General features: G+C 32.3%; 1 protein-coding gene across 1 annotated transcript in view; it reads left to right on the top strand.

Moving 5' to 3' along the window:
* Positions 1 to 23,058, top strand: part of LOC100741307 (division abnormally delayed protein) — a 246,574-nt gene that overhangs the window by 6,695 nt on the left and 216,821 nt on the right. Inside the window, exon 2 of the mRNA XM_003490109.4 lies at positions 10,016 to 10,156. Coding sequence (XP_003490157.1) covers positions 10,016 to 10,156 — 141 coding nt within the window. The remainder of the gene's footprint in view (positions 1 to 10,015; positions 10,157 to 23,058) is intronic.

The raw sequence follows: 23,058 nt of genomic DNA, 5'->3' as shown, positions 1-23,058 counted from the left end.
TAACGAAATTTCAAAATCTTATTTGAGAAGTAAATTATTTCCAGCTAATTTACTTGTCGAATATTTGATCATTTCTCATAATGATAAAAGATCAAGGATAAGAAAAATTGTTCTTTTCGTGTAGAAAAAACGTGTATATATATCTATTGGTACGAAATGCACTCAAACGTCACTCAAACATTTCATTGAATTAAGCAGCGCGAAAAGAATTAAGAAGTATGAAAAGAAGTGTATTTACATATCTGGACGTATGCGTAGACTTACATGTTAGAATTTTGGAGGAAACTTATCTGGCACGGAAGTTACGTGATCAAGAAAAAAATGATTTGTTATTCGTTATTTTCTGTTATTACTTGAAGTAATCAAATATTTGGTAATTTCACATAAATTTATTTATTCTTTATTTATTATTTTCATTGAAAATAAAATGTGTTCAACACTGCTTGATATAATGATCTTGCTAGTAGGTATTTCATATGCTTGCGTTTATTCTATTGCAGAAATAGAGAATGCACTGAAACAGACCATTCGTACGTGAACTTTCTTATTTTAAAAATTGTCAAAAATATTTTTTTCGTCTTGTTGAATATACCTGCAATTCTGCTTATCGTACTAATGAAATTTTTCTTCGTATGAAATGGACCTTTTTTTAATATGAAGTATATCTAATGCAATAAATAAATAAACAGTAAATGTAAAATAAAAACATAGCTTATAGCAAGGTCAAAATATATAAAAAGATCCAAGGATTACATATGTAAAATCTATATGTATTCTCGAAAACAAAGTTCGAAAACGAATTACTCTTATCCTCGCTATACCAGCAATTATGATTATGATACACCTTGCATAGTCAATATCGTGTGAAACTGGTACTTGTAACAGCTTAGCATCGAATCGGTATTAATTGGATATGTTTCTCCTTTTTGGTAAATCGTTTGATTAAGATCCGCTTAAACTAGTTACACCTATGTTATTTTCTTCACTGGACGCAACATTAGGTCTAACATTATGCGTAATAAATTAAAAGATAATTTTCAAATAATTAAAGAGTGTCGATTAAGAGGTGGCGGCTAACATGTATGGCTAGGTTGTGAAACATGTTTTGAAGAATACTTTTACGAGCTGCTAGTAACGTTTTTATAAATATTAAAAATTCTTTAGATTTTTTACGAGGGGAAATATTTGAACAGAATGTTTACGTGGAATGTGTTCGTATCGATGAATAGAAATTTTTATTACGTTTTTTTCGAGTTTGCGGTTTTCATGCTTTTGCGGGCGATACGATTTAGTAATGAAAAGAACTGCTCGTTAGGGAAACGATTACGAACATTTGAGTATTAATAAAAATGAGTAGTAAACGCAGGTATTAAAAGTTTTACTTTCAGGTGTGTTAATCTTCTTGTTGTTGGTTTCTCTTTCATATGCATTTATCGGTGCGCACAACAGGATTTATGGCAAATGACGTTTTAGACTATTGAAATTCAGTATTATGTTTGTTAGTACCTAGAAGAAAAAATGTTTAGAAGCACAACAATATTCACGATATTGCGGTTTATTTTAATCTTCAGCCGAATAAAACCGTTTGATAATTAACGTTGATTCGATGAAACTGACAAGATAACTGCGTTAAAACACATTGAAATTAATTGTAGAAATTATTCAACCCAATCTCGGATAGTGTTTATTTTATTTTCACGTGTTTTCGTATGCAAGGGCTGTTCTTTGTAAACAATGAACAAGATATATGTATGTGTATATGTGATATATATATATATATATATGTATGAGACTTGGATAATTCGTGTTAATTGAAAGATTATTTGCTTCAAAAATCCCTTGTTTTAGATAACTTAGTCATTATATTACTGATATAAAAAATAATAGTTTGTTATGGAATATATAGTTCAATTTTGTAATAAGATCGAGTATTTTTCTTTACACACCGTTTACGCTATTACGTATGCATAGATAGTCGTCAACGCTTTTCTCATAAATGGTAGAATCCGTGAAAAAGATAGAGAAGAGGAGTTAGCTTGGCTAATCTTTAAATTTACCATGATTTTTGCAAAATGACGAGAATAAGGATAACGTTGACAACTTCGAAAGGCCCAAAACAAACATATAAACTACCTTGCACTCAGAACGTTTACTTTTAACGATATCCTCGTCTATCCTCTGCCATTATGGCTAGACCGCAGATATTTATGCAAATTCATATATCCATGAACGCGAATGAAGCAACGGAATTTAAGCAGAGGTTGGTTTCCTCGTTTAATATTATAATGAATATTATTCTTTCCGTATTTTGTATATTTTTACATATTATGTAGATTCTGTAGAGTTTTGCATCTTTAAATTTACCAAAAATGCAGAAGAATCCGCGGTCTAGTTATGGCTTGATCGTATTGCGAGAAATGTCCTGTATACGATATAATGCGTCGTGTGGTATCGGTCGTGTAATTGTAACAATGAAATAAAGCAAGCATGTTATCGGAATTGTTGCGAAAACTGTAGGAAAGTCGATCGATAAATCGATATTCTTGCGGGAAAATATAATTTGTCGTGTTGTTCGTCCGTTTACCCCTAGCCGGGTTATTATTAGGTAAGCAAACACTGAGCCCTCCTGTCCGTCCGAAGAATCGGAACGTCTTCGTTTTCTCTTCGATACCGTCTTAGAGCATTCCATAAAATCGGCGTGGAATCGTAAAGTTCCCTGTCACGAGAGACACTGTCCCGGTGTCCTTCCCTTTTTTCTTTCTCTTTTTCATTCCTGCTTCGGTCCTTTTGTATTCGCTACTAGGAATACCTTGACCGATCTAGGTAGCGCCACACAGAATAGACAGGTATGCAGAAAAAATCTTCTCCTGTTTTCCGTTACGATTTTTCATGATTCATCGTCCGCCTTCTATTGTTTGACTCTTTTGACGGGTTATACCTTCCGAACACACGCACACCAATTTATCGTTTTCAGTTTGCGCGCGAATGATTCGTCAGCAGGGATGAATAATGGGGCTGGCTGCATCGTTTTCAATGCTTTTCGTGTTTCTTTCAAATGTTTGAATCTATTTCTCATCGTTACGGTGTATGTCCATAGGATGTAATTTAATCTGTGAGTAATGTTTTTAAATCTGATCGCGAGAGATACAGCGACTTTCGAAATTGTTGCAACGTCCTTTCAAACTGAATAACTTTCTTAATATTGGACCAAATCACTTGGACTTTTTCGCCAAGTTAGAAGGATTAGTTCGCTAGATGACGTATAAAAAGAAGTTTGAATAAATTGAAATTAGTCGGGATGAAAAAAGTAAAGATCGCATTTCTCAATTTATTTATCTTGGACTGTAACGAAAATTTAAACAACACGTTTTGAACATTTATATTAGATATGTACGCGTTGAAAATTTTGTTGAAATCGGTTGATGCGGAAACAAGCGACAGGCGTTGAAAGTTGTAGATTTTGGTCAGGAAATCGTGAAAACTGTGATTCTCGTCATTTTTAATCGTTTACAGCTCATGGCAACGTTAATCAATTTCAATAAAATGTTTAGCATATATATAACCGATATATATGTTCAAAATGTGTTGTTTAAGTTTTTGTTACAAGCCCAGGTAAAAAGGTTAAAAAATACGACCTTTACCTTTTTTCTTGGCGATTCCAATTTCTTTCTACGCCATCTAGTAAATTAATTCTCCTAATTTCTCAGAAAAACGCAAGTCGTTTTGATCAATCTTAAAAAAGTCGTTCAATTTCAAAGGATGTTGCAACAGTTTTGGAAGTTATTGTCAAGTATGCAGCATTTGTTTATCTTTTACGAGATTTAATTTAATTACAAAATTCGAACTGCAGTGGCTTTATGCTTTATAATCGTCGCAATTACCTGTAGTAGAATATTCTGACGCAATTAAATTGGTTTTGCGAAGACGATGTGCAATAATAAAATAAATTTGTAACTATCAAATCTTATATGTACAATTATTTTGTTACTTGAAAAATTCCTCATTTTTAGATTCCTTGTTTTATGAATTAGGAATTAGACTGAAAAGGAACTTTTATGTTGATGGAAAGATTTCGGATGTTAATACAAGTAGCAATATTTAAAAAGTAGATACATGTAGGAGTATGTACATATAATGAATAGTAAAATACAGAGGATGATCAATTTTACTCTATAAATGCTTCAAATTTAATCTGAAATTATCTTCTGAATGTTCGTTATTCGAAAAATGTTTCAAATGAGACTTGTTCTGTTTCAAGGAGAATGTAATTTAATATAATTACCTGGTTTGTAGGTAGATGCAGAAAGGGCATATGAATGTTAAATTTATTTTTTTTAATGGTATCATATATTTTTTAGTTATTTTATTTTTAACGCAATTAAAAAATATAACGATGCAATTAGTTAATCTACGGTATTGCTTTACAAAAAGGGAATTTATTTATATAGAGAAACCATTAGTTTTGAAGATGTTTTAATTCTAATGTTGCAAATTTTATTGTATGAAAGGAAGACGCAAAGCAATATTCTTATGTTTCATTCGTTTCAAGTTTTTAATCCAGCTGTGAAAGATTTTTCTTAATATGTAATTAAGAGTGTTTAGGTAGATGTATAAAATTCTATACCACCATTTATGATATTTATGATGAAATTAAAAATTAAATTATGTGTAGTATTCCATCTAAAAATGAAAACAAGATTTAAACATTTTTTATTATTTATCCTTATAATTCAAGATTCGTTATATATTTGTTTGGACGTTGTTACAAATGTATCATAATTGTTCTATACAAATGTTCTACTTAATCAAAAATAATTTACGCAGTTGGTAAGGTATTATCTTATACAATGTTGCTAACAAAATCATTTAAAAGAGTATTAAAAAAGTATTTATTAATATTCAGAGCCGTCATTTTCAAACAATTGTAGTTTTCGAGTTCGATAAGATTTTATAAATAAATACTTCGCTATTGTTCTTTTATAATGGAATTTTAGATCGATATCTATTAAACGAAGATGGTTCACGTTAAAGATAATTACTCGAAGTATAATGGGATCTGCATTCTTTCATTAATTTGAATTTTTTTAATGTCATGCTAATTACATGCTAAAATTGCATACTGGATGTAATGTACCCTTTTAGCATGAATTTTTATCAATTGTATAATTAAAGCTATAATGAACACACGTTTTTTTTTCATTATTTCCTCTTTCATGTAACTGTATAATATACATATATTTACTTATAGTGGGATAGCAAATTGAAGAGTAACGCTGATATTGTATGAAATGTCTAGCTCGAAAATTGTATTTTGCTAGTTATGATTTCTTAGATATATTTTAAATTATTTAATATTCTATGAAATCATATTGCGCGTAGTGTAAAAGTCCCAAATAAATAACTATAATATAACAAATATAATAAATAAATAAATTAACATTAAATTTCACAAATAACCATATATATGAAATATAAAAAATAAAAAATTGCATAATAGTAGAAGCAAGATATGCGATTCAACGTACTGTACAAGATTGGTGCTTTTTATATTCGGCCGAGTTTTTATTATTATTTATGTGGACAATAAGTATCTAGAGATTAGCGAAGACGCTGAAATGATTTTAAGCTACGCAGTGTTTCAAGGTTGGACTAATATCGCTGGAAAAAGTAATTTGTAGCGTACATTTAAGTCTTTTAAATTTCCCAAATGGTGTGCTCAGTCGCCTTCTGGTATTTTGGCGGTTGTTGCACTGTGACCGTTTAAGTGGTCCTAAATGAAATTAAATTGAGGGAATCGTCTGATGCTCATCCTTGTGAGTGTTGTAACAAAATGTGTATGCATGTTATATTGCTACGTTACGTCGCAGAATTTTGATTCGTTAAGTGTCCTTAAAAGTGACTAGAAAAAATATTTACACATATGCTTACTTTCCAATGAAGCGTTTTCTTATAAGGTTCTGCATTTCACTTTTTTCACACGAAGATACTACTAAATGATACGAAATTTAATAATGTATTATTGGACCTAATTGTTTAGTACGTAAATTGATGAAATTTTTAGTATTTTTAATTTTCTTTCAAAGATGTCAATTTTAGGACATTATGAAAAATTTTCTTATACGATATACTTTATATCGGGAACACGATAAGAGACAATTAGCGTTTTGGTTTGTTGGTTGGAAGCATTTTGTGTTTAATACGTTTCACTTTCGTTATTTCTTTCAAATGGTTTTAATATAGCTGAAAATATAGAAATAATATTTAGAGAAGTTTTTACAGAATATTAAACTAAATTTAAAATTTAAACTTTGCATCGTTGTATTTCTGTTATAATTTATTCCTTTTTATGGAATCAGTTTCTAATTATAAGACTGTTTATAAAGTTAGTAAAGTGTAATTTATTTTATATACATAATAAATTAAATTCGCTGTCATTCTCGAATTTACTAACAGTTGAACAATATCTCATTTTTTTAACTCTGTGAGTGTACAGCAATTATGAAAGCTAATTTGGTTTTATAGTTCCTGTTACGCGATATTTTGTCCAATTAGGTACACATAAAATGATTATTATACATTTCTTCGAAATTTTTAACTTCAAAATTCTTTCCTATTTTGTGTGTATGTGATCATAAGTTTTCTAAATCAAATATGTTATCTAACTATTTTCAGAATTATTTATATTTAGCTCCTAACTATAAAACTTGGTTTTAGCAGAATTTTAAATTCGGTAAAGTGTAATATTTATTTTTATAATATTGCAACTTTGCTTTAAGATTATAAAATATTCTTATACATGATACAAAAGGAAAGAGATAATTTCTTTTTTTAATTATCAACGTATTTAATTTTATAATAGCCTATATTGAACGTTATTTCTTGTTAAAAGATAGCAATAAATCATCACTTTATCAAATCATAATTATGATAGTACTATTCTCTTTAAAAAGAAACATTAATGATTGATGTACTTACTATCAGTTATAAGATTACCTTCGACCAATTATAAAATGTTATATTCTAAGATACGACAGTAGAAGATAGATATTCGTGTTTCTATTTGCGATATATTTTCAAATCGTGGTACAGACACACTGTACGTCTTTCTCGATTAATATTCTTAGAATCTTTCGTTTTGTTCCAAAGTCACCAAGCATCCGAAACGCGTCTGGAATTCCTACTTTTCATACTTGCATTATTTCTAATTTGTGTAAGTTTAAAAAAATATCCCGTTCATTGTTCGTTTCGATGTTTAATAAGAATGTAATAATTTATTTATAAACAATATTAGAGCTAAAACCTAAAACCAACTGATCACAAACAAGTGATAATCTCAATAAGTACAAGGATATTCGAGTATTAACTTAAACATTGATTTGATATTTCAAACGATGAATAAAGAATGCATTTTTCTGTTGTAAACAATACAAAATTCCGAAAGTATTTCAAACGCCAAACAATCTTTATAAACGTATTGTTTTAAATTTAAAATTATAGAAAATTGACACACATTCCTAAAGCTATTTTATTTTATGCAGCTTTAAACGTTTCTCTTGATATTTCGCTTCGTTTTAAGGCACACCACGTGATCGTGTAAAAACTTTCACGCAATGACCATGAGGGATGGAATTATATGCATGGACGTTGGCGCACGTTGGGTAAAATGGGGCGCACGTATGTAGGTTTGCAGTAAGGACGAACAATTGGTGGCGGGTAGGATGATGTGAAAAGTAGAATGAGGCCAGAAGGACCTATTCGAACGAGCCAGGATCTCTTGAGGATCCCGTTAGCCTCGTTCTATTTGTCCGTTCACGACCCTTGCGACGTAGATGCAAGTCTATCGTATTTTATCGAGCAATCGTCGTGGTGCTGTAATTGCACGAGGAGACGCCACGGGATGCAAGACGTCCACTTCGCGTTTTCGTGTCACGGTAAATTGGGCTGTAGAAAGAACCGTCGAACGATTATTGAAATCGTTTTTCACCTTTGCTCGATCGATTAACGTTGAAACGTTCAACGACCAATCCTGTCTACTACGTGCTCCATAAAGCAGCGAACTCTATTTACCTCGATGACGCGTCGTTTGTTAAGCTTTAATGGTGCTTCGATCTCTTTTAAATTGGCGTATAAGCTGGTGTAGGTACTATTTGCCACGAGGTAAATTGCTATTTGCTACACACTTTTCTTTTGAAATGTATTATCATTACCGTGACTTCCTGAATAATTCCCCAGTGAGAATTACTATGTGTTTGGAAGACGACCGTATACCGAACTTAAACATTTGTTCCCTATACTTATTTCGTTCTTACAACGGCTTTCGTCATCGACACTTTGACTAATACGTATACATTGTACTTGTTTGTAATGTTGTAATTTGCACGCAAAAATAGAATATTATATTGTAGGGGAAGCATATTTTTTGAAGGAACAATTCATAATTTCTAATTTTTTAATGTTTCAATATTTCTTATAATTTTTGTTCTGTGTTATTTTAGATATTACCATAAATATTATCAAATATTAAATCATATTTTATTTTTACAATTTCCATATTAGAAATAGAATATATTTCCATATGTGAAGTAAATAAAAATTCTCACAATATTACTTAGATTTAACTAAATAGAATATATTTTATAATTTTTACTATTGTAAAATTTGTAAACATATTTACTACGTATTTATATATTTAAAAGTGCAATTCTGATCTTTTTATTTCATCGTTAATAATAGTAGATAGTCATGGCCAATTTAAGTTTTCTTAAATTTATTAATGTGAATTGTTAACAGTTGGAAACAGGATATTTTTTCTAAATATTAGATTATTTAATTTGTAGTACAAGATACAAATTTTTTAACATTAGATAGTAACACATTTTGGCATGATTAATGAAAGTAGATAAAAACTTTGGTTTGCTAATGAAGTGAAAAAAAGCAATACGAAGATAATCTTGATCATTATAAGAAAAGATAAGGCGCGACGAAAACATTCTTAATTTGTTCTTTCATTTGTAAACAAGCGTCTGTTTCTTCTTTCATACTCATTTGATTGTAATTTATAATATACCTGCACACACATTATTTTACAAGCCTGTAGTTTTTTATTTTTTTAATACATGCGTAATTTATGCACTGTTTTTAAAAATATGTTATAATTATACACCTGCATTTTTTTTAAGTTAGAAAAGTTCGAAATTAAAATCATTTTTGCAAATCATTATAAAATTTTTAAATTAGACGATAAAAATTACTTTTTATTTTTCTAAATTTTCCAAATTAATGTTTGTAAAATTTTACAAACAGTGACTTATCCTACATATCGTTTTTTTGAGAAAGTTATTGTCAATAAATGTATCCGTGCAATATTCTACAAAACAATACTTTCAAGAAATTAATGTAAATTAACATTCTTGATATAATATTTTCAGAAGAGGCTTTCCATTATGTAAAGGAGTAGAATATATACATATATATTACTTATTGAACTTGGTTTACAATTTTTTCTTAATTACCATATGCAAACTTCATGTATCTCTGTCGCACATTCTCAGCCCTGACATACACACTTTTCCACCCATCTTACTCTATGACAATCACATAATTAATGCTATACATTTATTACCTTCAGAAAGGTAGAATAAGAATAGTTTAAAAAATTGTTGAAATTTTTGATAATAGAAATTAAATATAGCTTTAATAGGAGCTACAATGTACTATAAAACCATAACGCGTAAATAACATTAAATTGAATCATATTTTGGTATTGTTTATTACAAGAAAAAATAATTTTAATAATTATTTTCAGCAAAGAAATAACGCTTAATCTTGCTATTTTAATTACCATGTAAGTTAGTCGTTGCATAAGTAAGAACATAATAATACTACTAGAATATTTGCTATTAATAAAATAATTTAGAAAATTTTGTAATTATATAACTTACCTATATGTATATGTATCTTCGACGAAGTATTCAAGAACTTTGGGTATAAACTTAAACATCAAATTTTATTTCAGCAACTTGTGATGGCATGTGCTGCAACCGGGAGACTGAGGAACAGTTAAGACATCAAGCCAGGGCAGATTTTCATGACTTGATCCATCACCACAGCAGAAGTTTGCAAGGTCTTCTGGCAATAACGGCGGATGCATTAAGGGGTAAGTCCAACATATTCTACTATAAATGGAGTAATTAAAACCTTTCAACAAGCGAATAAAAAATGGAAATATTCTTTCGTTATATTTTTTGTAAAAAATATCTTCTGATGGAATATGTTTCAAGACGAAAGGACGTAAACCAGCTACAATATATTACTATTTAAGGATCTAATTTGTTATAGATACTCTTGAGTCTAATATCTAAAGTAGTCCAAGATAAAAAAACGAGACATCGTTATAAACATTGGAAACATATTTTGTCAATACCAATATTGTGTTTATTTTAGAATTAACAATTATAATTTTTAATTGGTTTTGTTTCATAACGTAGCTAATTATGTACCAGAGTATGCCTTTATCTTTTAATCTGATAGCCAAAATATCTCAAGAGGAAATTTGAGATACTGTTACAAATCGTTAACACCATTATCAATTTTTCTTTATTTTTATTATTTTCTTATCGATGCATTAAATTCGCCATTGACAATGTTAGGTGCTTTACTCGAACAAGTAACTGTTATATGTGCGAATAATATTTAATTTAATTATTACACCTGATAGCGAAATATTTCTCATCTCCAAAATTTGTTTTTTTTTTCGAATTATGCACGAACCTGGTTCCCTCATTGTCTTGTAGCGGTATACAATTTCTATTGCAATAATGGCATAAGATAACAAGTAGGTTTCTCGTGAGGTGAAATTAACAGACAGCAGTGAGCGATTGCCATAACCACGAGGTTGATCTATCTGTCTTCTCTTTGTTGATTGGGTGGGAAGGAGAGAAACAGCATAGTAACGACAGTTCGTTCGAATGGGGCATTTTGTAGCCTTGCTGAAAGTTCCAGAAATGGGATTGAGTGAAACAGTTTCTTAAATTGGCAAAACCAAACCGAGGTAACTATTTTTACGTGCCAACTGGAACGTGCGCACATTCTCTTTCTTCTTCTCTCCCTTTCTCGCTCCTATCTCGCACTTTCTCTGTCTATCTTCCTTTATCCCCTTCATCGCTTCTATCATCTTATCTTTCTCCATTGCTTCTTCTTGTTTTCCATCTAGATCTAGCATTTCTCCACGACTTTGGATAAGTACCGCAGTTGGTGATTTACTAAATTCATCCTCGTCGGAATATTCTTCTTTCAAGTTGTTTGCTAGGAATTCTTCTTCTTCCCTTCGTTATCACCATATTTGTGATCGGACGTACTGTGAATCTTATTCCTGTGTAAATTAATCAATTTCATTGCTACCGTAAATGTGTCTATTTAGTAGCAGATACATAATATTAGATATTGTGTTATATATTCATGTTGGAAGAAAAACGAAGACGGAGAAAATTCATCTTAAAGATAAAAATTTGGGATTTATTTTATTATTATTATTAAAGAACTGAAGGAAAAGCTATGCGAAATTTTTAAATTCAAACTTAATATTTACAGAATGATATCTTAAAATAAAAAGCATATCGTTGTCACAGTTAAAAATTATACAGCTCTCTATGGACGAAACTGTGTAAAAGTAATTTACCTATGTTTAAATAAATTATCTGATACTTCACTTTATAATATGTAGATAATTGTCCATCGTCGATTCATAATATCTTAATTAAACGTTCGCGTCGTAAAATTCGAAAAATTTTTATCACAGAGTAAAACGGAAGAATTTTAATCCTTTGTGCTCGAAACGACAATTTTCTTGGCACAGTTCTTTTTGTGTCATGTGAATAGGGCAAGGACATTTATACTTTATGTTTGATACGGACAAAGAAGCGAAGCTTGAATAAAAGTATGTTTTATCTTCGAAATGTTATGAAATATATCTTATGTTTGATGTTTTACATTATTTTTACACGTATGCTTATCCTTGCATATTGTTGTACCTATCCGTACATATTTATCCGTAGTCAGCATATGAGTTTTATAAATTTGTCCACTTTACTTTGTATTCAAAAATATTTTCTTTCTTTTAGAAAATATTCTAACACGATCAATTCGTGTAAACTTTATAGGCGTCGCATTTAAAAAGAAATACATACTCAAATATATATATGAAATATACAAAATGATATGATGACAACGATCTAGATCATGTGGCGATTACTTTGATATCTTTCAATAAAAAATTCATGGGATGTTTCACTCCAGAAAAAATGCACCGATTGTTCAATTAGAGTTTGGAGTGCGAATAAAAAAAAAAGGTAATCGTTCAACTATTTCAAAAGATATTTAAGACATAAAATATAAATGTATATCGATATATTTATTTCTTAGTGACAGTAAAATAAATTCGTTTCTCACGAATCTAATTTTTAATTATTAAGGATTGGTGGAACGAGATACTAAAATGTCTTTCAACTGTAAAGGCTCATGATCCATCGAGTTTTAGTAAATCCCGAATATTTCCTTCCTCTTAAATTGTGCATTTGTTAAAGTATGCCTACCAGCAGCATCGTTGGAAAATTTCTGGAAAAGCAAAAACCGTAACCGCTTGAAAAAGTCTTGGCGGGAAACGAAGAGCGCGACTAAATATGAATCGAGCTCTCGATAGCAATGCTCTATAGATGTACCGCCGATGCCGGTAGCGGTTGTGGTTGTGGTGGTGGTGGTTTTCCTAGCTTTTCTTTCAGTTTCTCTTCCTGGCGCGTGCCCTTCAGCTTCCCCTCGTCTATTCTGTCTTCTTTCTAGACACGTTCAGCTCGCGTTGCAGCTTTCGAAATTTTTTTACTTTCCCTCGTCTCTTTCTACGCGTTCCACACCCTCGTTCGGTCCCTTTTCGTTACTCTTTTCCATTTTCACCCCTCTATTCCTCTGCCGGTGACTTTTTTCCTTCGCTGCTCGATTCGCTTCGCGATATGACGTAAAAATGGTACGGGTCTTCGGCTGAATTTCACGGAATGGTCTCTGTAAACGCGTGGTCGAGGTAAATTTAAATTCGTAAGCAGGAACTGGGAAATAGCGTAGCTAAAACTACGCGATCGTTGGAATAAGAAAAGCGAGCAATGCCGAACTCTCGAAACTTGACTATTGTCTTCCGCGAAGTTCCCCGATTCGATACCGATGCGGGGAGAAAGCTGAGAATTCTCGTCGGAAGTATAAGAAACCCTGTATGTGATCGCATATTGAATACATGCTAAACAATATCGTTTCGCAAAGTTTTTATAAAAATGTCTCGCGTCACGCGTTTCGATTTTTTAAATTTGCGCGCTTATCAAGTTTGTTAGATGTAACATATACGCGCGTAATGATTTGTATAAGTGTGTCGGTGATTATGAAAGTGATCTAAAACGAGGATCTTAAAAAAATAAATTTATCATTCATTTTGAGTTACGTTTATTAACGTTGTAACAATGTGAAAATATCTTTGCAAAGCAGTAACAATTGATGATACCGTTGCACTGAGTCGGTTGTTACGTCGTTAACAGAATTCAGAATTCGCGAAATTTTAAATATCTCGAAACGAAAAATATATGACTCAGGTGGCTTTCATTGTCACTGGCACAAATATGATTTATCGAAGCTTTTGTGATTCTATGTTTCATAATATATTCGTTTTAGCTTATTCATTTTTCGATGAAACTGCCTATCGAAATTATTAATTTGGCAATTTTTGAGTAAAGGACCGGTAGATCATTTTAAAATTGCTTAATTCATGAATTTTACATGCAACCTTGTATTATTTGAACAACAGTTTCAGTGAAAAATGATTTATTTATACAAAATTTTCTGTTCCTTAGGAAATAAATATTACATCAAAATTTGACATATCGGAAACATTGTTACGTTAGAATTGATCATTATGATATTCCAGCCTGTTACCTTTAACTTGATAATCCGAGACTTTTCTGTCCAAACGTTGAAAACTTAATTATCCAAACGATAATTGAGAATCATTTATTATGTTTCGATCTAAATATATTATTTATCTTTTAGTTTTGATATCTTTCAAGATATTTCGAAATTAAATTGCTAGTTTAAATCGTTTATGAATGCCACGAGTAAGAAAATAAATATTAGTAGCTTGGAAAATAATAGTAACCAAAAGCGGAGAAAATAGAGAAAGGTAGAAGAAAAAAGAATAGGAAGCGAAGTATGAGAAATAAACTGAAAATAGTCGGTTTCTAATCCTGGCGAAGTTCTTGCGTAGGTTCTCTCTCTTGACGTTCCATCGTAAGAATAGAAAAGCTTTGCGGAGCGAAGACGATCTATTTAGTAACTTCGTTCGCCATTGTCTCTTTGACTTCGGATTCCTTTATTGTTCTGTAATGCTTTTGTTACAGTTCGTTGGGCTTAAGAGGATTTAGCCATTGCAAGTATCTATGGCTAGTGTAAGCGTAAAGACGTGCGTTTTTACGTTTTCAAAAGTAAAACGCATTAACAAGATATATTGTCTACCTTTTTTATACGAAATGATAAGTTATAAAATTGCAGTTCTTTCATATCGTTAGTGTTCAGAACGATTATTGACGAGAAATATAATATTGATTTAGATTTTATTTATATGTATGAATCTTAGTTTTGTGTAAAAAGACACTGCAAGGGTGCTAGTCATTTCTTTGTGAAACAAACCTAGAACACGGTTAATTTAAAAACTTTCAAAATTCTTTCTCTAATTATAAATATGCACGTTTTACTCTACTATCAATGCAATTTACGATATAGCGTATTATAACACGTTATATAATGTCATACATCGATATCTTCGTATCATTTCGTATATTTGAAAAATATTATTTACTTCATATTAATATATTTTACCTAATATTATTTACTATTATATTAATTTATATAATATCACTGTGTTACATAAACAGGCAATAAAATATTTATAATAAGATCAAAGGCAAAAGTTAGAGTAAAGAGTTTCATTTAAATTATATCTTGTATATTGGCAATAATTTAAGAACGTCTATATGTATATGGTATACGTATACCCACGTAAAGAAAAGATTAACATTCCATAGAAAAGGAAAGAAGAGAAATAAAACAGAGAAAACATAAAAATGCAATATCGCGAGCCAAAAGATTTTCGAAATTAGACACGTTGTAACGCGAGATGGGCAACGATCTCGAGAAGATTTTGAACAGCCGTATTCGTTTCCGATCCCACGACGATCGATAAACGAACGTTATCCTGCGGTTGCAACGGCAGCGACCTGTCGATTGCACCTGGTCCAGAGAGTGGAGCGTAGTCGCACATACACCAGTTTGGCGCCGCAACACAGCATATCTGGTCCTGTTTGATGTCCAGGACCGGGTTCCACGGTCCGGATCAGGAGGGTTAACAGCTGAGGCGGGAGGGGAAAGAGGGAGAGGCAGAGCTCGCTTTCTCGCATCCGTATAAGGTTGTGCGTGCATTGCAACTTGCTATGCTGTTCGGTGCTCTCTCCTCCTCCTCCTCCTCCTCCTCCTCCTCCTTCTCCTCCTCTCTCTTTCTCTCTTCCTCCCTTTATGGAAAGTACAGCTTGCACGAAACCTCCGGGCCACGAATTTGAGACTGGCCAGCCCATTCGGCCACGCAATGTGCTAGTAGTAATTATCGCGAGAAGGTTGTTTCACCCTGCGGCCATACTTCTCCGTTGCAAAGCGGATGCATCGTGGATGCATCACGGACGCGTTGATGCCTCGCTAGGTGTTATTCAATTAACAAAACTCTAGAGAAGCGGCTAGACTTTAGCCGTATTCAATTCTAATGTTCATGCGGGTATGGGTGTCTTTTGTCGAGCTGTACCGTAACTCTGTTTGCCGTAATGAGATTAGCTACGCGTCGACAATACGCCGAGAAATTTATTTCTTTGCAAGGTGCGAGTTTCGTATCGGGACACGCTCTCTAACAATGTCTTCATTTGTCCTCGTTTGTCGCCGATAACTGCCTTTGAGCTACCTACCGGGTCGGAGTTACCTTTTTAGTGAGGATTAACGCTGTTGATATGAATGTTGAGAACGTTGTGTACCTTCTTTACCTCGATTGCTATGAAACTCACGGTTGCCTCAACATGATCTTGACCTGTTAAGACTTGAGAATGTTAGTGTTTTAAGAGAGTTGCCGAGGACGAAGAGTTCGCTACTATTTAGGTATATCATACCATTGCGATGAACGAATTTATGAAAATAAATCGTTTGTTGTTTCGAAATTGAATGTTAATCGTGCAGCTTGGTAACAAAATTCAGAAATTTACAGAAAGTGGAATCGATCGGTAACGGGCTTTTAAAAGACTCGATTGATTCTTGCCTTCGCTTTACTGTTCGATGCAGCGATCTCAGCTCGGAACACGGTCCATGACATCGATTCAAAACGAGTCGATCCATTTCTGTAACTAATATTTCTACCGCAAACAATACGATTACACGGGCAATTAGCTGGCAAGTCGCGGTCGAACCGCAAAACGATCCGGACTTGGAGCAAATCGAGCGAACCCCACGTTCCAGGTATGTATTCCTTTAAAAGGCAGAATGTCGATGGTATCAGTGGGGTTAAAAGTGTTGCCTTCTACATTCCGTTTTCGCACGTGGGGTTGTTAAAACATCAACAAGTACGACCGCTGCGATTCTAAGTGCACTCGCAGTTCTACCCAGCAGGAGAGCGTTGCTATTATTGTTGCTGGTGCATTCATGAGCCTCGACACGCGTGAGACACGTTTCGCGCGGACAATGCCGAACAATGGAGTCTTGCCCGGCTATATGGAAAATTATCTCGAGATCGAATTACATTAATGTTTCCATTCCGGACTATTTACGGCTTGTACACGTCAGTTGCATTCGATCCCCTCGCATTTTCAACGAAATTTTAACGAGTATTTGGGATCAAGACTATCGAGCAGCGGAGATCTGCTCGTTTGGTTTTGGGCATATTTAATGGATGCCGTGGCAGTTAATTTGTATCGCGTTTGTCTGCTGTGCGCGTAATACGAAGTACATTGTGATGCAAAACGTATGTATTGTTAAATTGAACATCAGACTGTCTACCGTTGATACAAGATGATCTCGATTTTCTGTTAAAATCGGTTTCTTGTTAAACCCATTGTATCCACAGACGAGATATCTACATTAGAAGGTAACTCACACGACAAAGCAGTACAAGAATTCTAAATATTGTAGTCTTCTTATTGGGTAATAATTCCTCTTCTTTTATTCAGTATTTGAAAATTTTATTTATTTATTTATTCTTTTAAACCAGATAGCCCTGTCTCTCGGCTCTCTGTGTTACTTCTTTCTTATGCAACCTTGATATCGACGGTCTAAAAGTCTAAAGTCTGAAACATATTCATAATTTTCTTCAGCAATGCTCTGTAAGAAATTAATGTTACAACTAAATAGTAATAATTAATTCCATTTCCATTTCACTTGTACAAATATCTACAATAGTCGTATAGATAAAGCGTGTTTATCTCACTCCGTTTGCTAATAATCTTGCAAGGTGCACGTGACCTTAAACTTTTAATTAAGAAAAGAAAAAAAGAAAAGATGGTAAGACTACGTAAATTTTTTCGATAGTCTTTCGAATGTCTAAGTCGGACGATCATAGTTTTTATACTTACGATGAGAGGCAAGCGAAGTTTCCTTCGTTGGAATCGTCGGATTAACTTTGGTGACTAATAGATAGAAAATGCCAGATATCTTTCGAACTGTCTCTGGCAGTAAAATTCGAAAGACAAGATATCTCAAGTTTGTCTGGGATATGTTAATGAAAAGACACGCCTGATATCCCGTCGAAAGTGTCGTACGAAAGACAGGTTGCGTCACGAAATGTCTTATCCGTGGATGGGAAAGGGTTAAATGCACGATTAAAAGTTGCCAGCGAACGTGACAACGTCCTCGGAGCAAGCATTATGCACTCGTGTTTTACGTGTGTCTGCAAAGGGTATCGTTGATAGAGTTACGAGCTTAAGTGCCGCGGAGCTTGTAATATTTTTAATTGTACGATTCAATTATGTCGGATCGAATTTCCGTGGATAATTGCAGTGCGAAAAGTTACGATAGACCGCTCGAGACGATAGCGAATCCCTAAATTTTACCTTTGACTTTGCTAAAAGAAGATTGCGGCTAGTGACGTGATTTGAAATAATTTAAATTTCTTCGAATTTATACGCATACGCTATAGTTTTATATTTTTAGGTACGCTAGTTTTACAATTAGATTTCGTAGATTTGTATATATTTTTATCAATGTAATTGAAGAAATAGAACTTAAGGGGAGATTTGTTTCGCCCATTAAATATTTTATCGAGTAGGATATTTCGAATATTTTGTACGTCTTTGCATATTATAAGCATTCTGTGCTTTTTTGTACCTCTGACTTTATTCATAAACGCACGAATATCCGCGATCTATCAACAATTGATCAGCTAATTTAATAAATTTGCGTGAAAAGTATATGAATATATTCAGTCGAATTTTTAAATTAATATGAATTAATGTGAATTTAAATGCTATTCAGAATATTTGATAGATTTGTGGTAGTAGTGCGTAATGGGATATGTTTAACGTTTAAAAGCATGTATCTAGGGATTAAAAAAAGAAAACGTTAATAAAAAATGAGAAATATAAATGTACAAATAATGTAAAACTGATTTACTTCACTTTTCACGTGGTACCTATGTCTAAATTAATCAGCAATCTTCTTCTTAACTATTCGACAAATCACAACTCGGACTCGTATTTAGCATGTAGTGGCTAAAATATCGAATCACATTCGAAATGATTGAATTCGTACAGTATTAGAAAATCTCGAAGGAACATGGAACGAAGTATCAAACAGAAATCGCTACTTAGCGATAGCATTCTCAATTAAGAATCTTCGTTCTTGGATCGTGTTCTTCCGAGCACGTTTTCGGCTCCGCGTGTGGCGAGCTGCTGGAGGGAGAAAAAGATTTTTGCACGTGTTGGGCGGGCCAGGTCATCGGCCTGCATCGCAGTAATTTATTTTAAACTCATGACAGAACGTCGGACAAAATTTCTCTCGGCGTTGCGCAACGCCGTCAGTTTCGGTTGTCTCTGTCGTGTGTTTATCGTTCTCTCGTGACCAATTAGTAAAATCGGCGCCTGGATAAGAATATTTCATTTCAATTGCTTCGCGCTTCAGTTTCCTTACGTTCACTGCAAATATCTCGCGTTACTAATTATAAATGCGTATTAGGGAACTATAGAGCTACAATCGTATTAACAAGTTTTTGAAACTTTTGCACTCTAATATCGCATTGACGTTCAAATAATATCCATACTCGATTTATATTACATATATGTATGTATGTAAAATACGATTAATAAGGATCAGAAAGTGTAAAATCCTCTTGTAGACTGTGTTTAACTCTTTGAGTGTTCACTAAAATAACCAAACATCTAGGAGCATCAGAATGTACTTAATTTCAAGATAGTATTCAGTTTTCTCAGATAAATAATCTAAATTTATAAATATAGTCTGTTAATTCGAGATTATTCGTCGTTAATTTGTTTAAAATATATACTGTGGATCGTGAAAATATTTTAACACTTATACAAAAAATTTTGCAAGTCATACGACATGATATGACTAATATAATCATACTTGCCAGTTACTTATTACATTAATAAGTCTCGATATTTAGTTGGATTTCTTTTAGTATTAATTATATGTTTACAACATAGTTATTCATACTGTATGCTAATCTTTCAGTAACTGCATATTCGCAATAAATATTTTCTAACTTTCATATGTATTTTTAGATAACTTTCATCAATATATATATGATAACATACTTCATTATAGCGTTAAGAAAATTTCAAATTATTTTATATAACACGTATAATATGTACAAAACAGTTTTGCTATCGTAAGTGATTGAATACTTTCGTGAACCGATAAACGCTCATAAACGATGTACAAACTGAACACTCAGAGGGTTAAGGAAGAGTAGTATTTGATGATCGAGTGTTTGGAACATAATCTTGTCTATTTTGCGATATTTAATTATCGTAGTAAAATTGTTAACATTGGACAAGATTTAAATGCAGAAAACAAATTAATTTTATGTACAGCGCTCTTTTTCAAGTGGCTTATAATACCAAAGAGAGAAAACTATCTTTAATCAACGTAGAATCTAAAATTATTTTTTTTTCGGAACAGAATATGATTTTAAATTGGCGAATAATAAGCGCTCAAGTATATACGGATCATTAGCTTGCCACTAGAGGATGAAATTGTGGTTCTTTTTGTTTGTAATACCGTAACTAAATTGCATTCTGTAAAAAGTAAGCAAACGTTCATATACTTTTGAGCGGATGTGTACACCACCAAGTGCGGATTAGGATTTTGAAAAAAAAAAAAAAGAAAAATGACTTCCTTAAGTAAATAAATATTTCATTCATAATATTATTCCGTTACAGCTAATCATAATTACCGTTAATCATATTTAAAAATGGAAGTTACGATCATAATATTCCTATTTCTGTAGGAGAAAAAAGAAAAAGGAAGATAAGCGATGTAAAATCACCATACCGATGAATAAAGTGCTCGAAAGATGTCGTTTCACGATCGATTACTTCTTTCAACGTGACCGTAATACACTTTGTATGACAGTTCCATAAATTAAATTAACAAAGCTGAATATGTATGGACACGGGTTACGCGCGGTTGCATTAAACTTCTGAAGTAGATCTTTTTGCGAAAGAAGGGAATGAAAATACAAGTTTGGTAGCGAAGCGATAAATCGTAGCCATCGCAACTGGGAAATACAGCGCAGATTCCTAAGGCAGAGAACATAAATCATATTTCTGAATATCTGAAAGATTGAATAATGGCGTGAAACGTAACGGTACGGCATTCTTTATTACTCTCTTGTTGATTTTCCTGTATTATACGTTTGTAGTTGTCGCCTTCGACTTGCCAGACAACTGTACACGGTCTGTGGAAAAATCTCGTAGATTGCTTTTTCCATTATATTCCAATTCGTATTTGTATTTCTTTGCGAAGAAGCCTGCTAACTTTTCAATCGATTTTTATCCTCTTAGTACGTAAATAAATGACGTAGAAAATCAGACAAATTCAAAGTTTAATAATTGTTAATAATTATTCTTGTATCGTATTTGTCTAAATCAACAACTATTATAAAATTGGTCGCAAATTGTACATTGGTCCCTTTCAAGAACATAAAATGATAAAGGTGAATTATATTTCTTGAAAATGTCTCTGTATACGCTAAATACAATAAATAAAGATATTCCTTTTGACGAATTTATGAAGTGGATGTAAATACGATGTAAATACAAACGATGTAGAAAACAAATTAGATATAAATGTGATTTTTATATCGTATAAAGAAAAAGTCAAGGACCATCTGTAGTATTTACAACAACTTAGATTTCACAAGATGTGGACGAACAATATTTCTACGACAAGTCACTAATTTATTTCCATATAATGAATTCAAAAGATCTCACGACTATTCGATAATAATCATTTTCTGTATAAATATAGTATATATATGTAGAATATTAATAAACGTATTTATTAGTTATCTGTCATGAAATACACATGTTTTAGTAAATTAACAAATTCATTTTGTTTTTAAATGTCTCAGCTCTATTTTCAACTAATCTTAAGAGGGTACTATGATGTTCTGGTAATAATCAGCAGATATACGAAGGAATGTAGTACACGAAGAAATGTATTAATAGCATGTACACATTTACATACAAATTTCGGGGATTATTGTCAATCGTGTCGTTTAATTATTTTGCTATAATAGCTAAAGAACGAAAATATAAGATATAGAATATAAAATTTTGTCGCGTCCCACGTACAGTCTGAAATATTTAAAACGACAAATTTTTCAAATATTCTCGATATATATGTATCTCAAATATTAAAACGACAGTTTTTCAATCTACCCATATAAAGAATCTTTTCTCTGTTTTAATGAAGATTATTAAAGAAATCCTTTAAATCCTATCAAGGACATTTATACCTTTTGTTCGCTCTGGCAATTTTTTATCACTTATCGCTCATTAAACAAACCTATCGTCCTATTATTTTCTCAATATCATTACGTCTTAAGCTGCGTATAATTCGCGTTCGTAGCAAAAAAGTAATACGTCAAACGATTTTGGCTTGGAGCAACTAGTAATTTATTACGCGCCGTGATAAATTACGGGAGGTTTATTGCTTTATTCCAAATGAAATTTACGTTCGTAACTGTATATTTATCGTTCTAGAAACACACGGCTCTGTCAATTTGTAAGCTACGTAATTTATCGTCGTATCAGAAATTTACATTTTGCTTCTTCGACATACGAGAATGCGCTTCTGAAATATTACTTTCTGCACGAATCGTCTATCTAACGATCTTGGATGTTAGTTAACGTAACTATAACTTTGAACAGCTATCTAGTGAAAAGGATAATTAATTTCTTCTTGTCAACTTGCATCTTTACGAATAACTCAAGTTTCCATTTTCTTCAAGTTTTCTTGAAAAAAGCAACCTACGAACGATCTTGACGCCCTTCTTTTCTCTTGTTCTCTGAGAGAATGCCAAAGGTAGCGTTATTATCGAATTGTTTTTACTATACAAAATAATTTGCATTTTCTTAGATGAGTATCATCCGATGAAAAGATCAAAATAAACGAGCAAGCATTTATCATTCGCATATAGCTAATCGTACACACAACTCCTGGATTCATTTGTCAGTGCTATCTGTATCAAGACAAATTGATTCACCGAGAATTCTTCTAAACACATAAAACCCCTTCATACATTCCTTTGATACATTCTGTAATTACTTACACATCGTTTCTTTACCAAATGTTAGCTAACGAGATTGGTAGGAAATAAATGGACAATATTTGATATGTATTTGTATTTATGATTATTACTTTTAAATCAAAATGCATCCATTCCAATCCATATGCTTTATCCATTCTTCAATCGACGAGTTCTTT

The sequence above is a fragment of the Bombus impatiens genome, unplaced genomic scaffold (genome assembly GCF_000188095.3).
Source record: "Bombus impatiens unplaced genomic scaffold, BIMP_2.2 scf_0396, whole genome shotgun sequence".
NCBI lineage: Eukaryota > Metazoa > Arthropoda > Insecta > Hymenoptera > Apidae > Bombus > Bombus impatiens.
The sequence above is the reverse complement of the archived record's forward strand: the minus strand, read 5'-3'. Positions and strand labels throughout refer to the sequence as shown.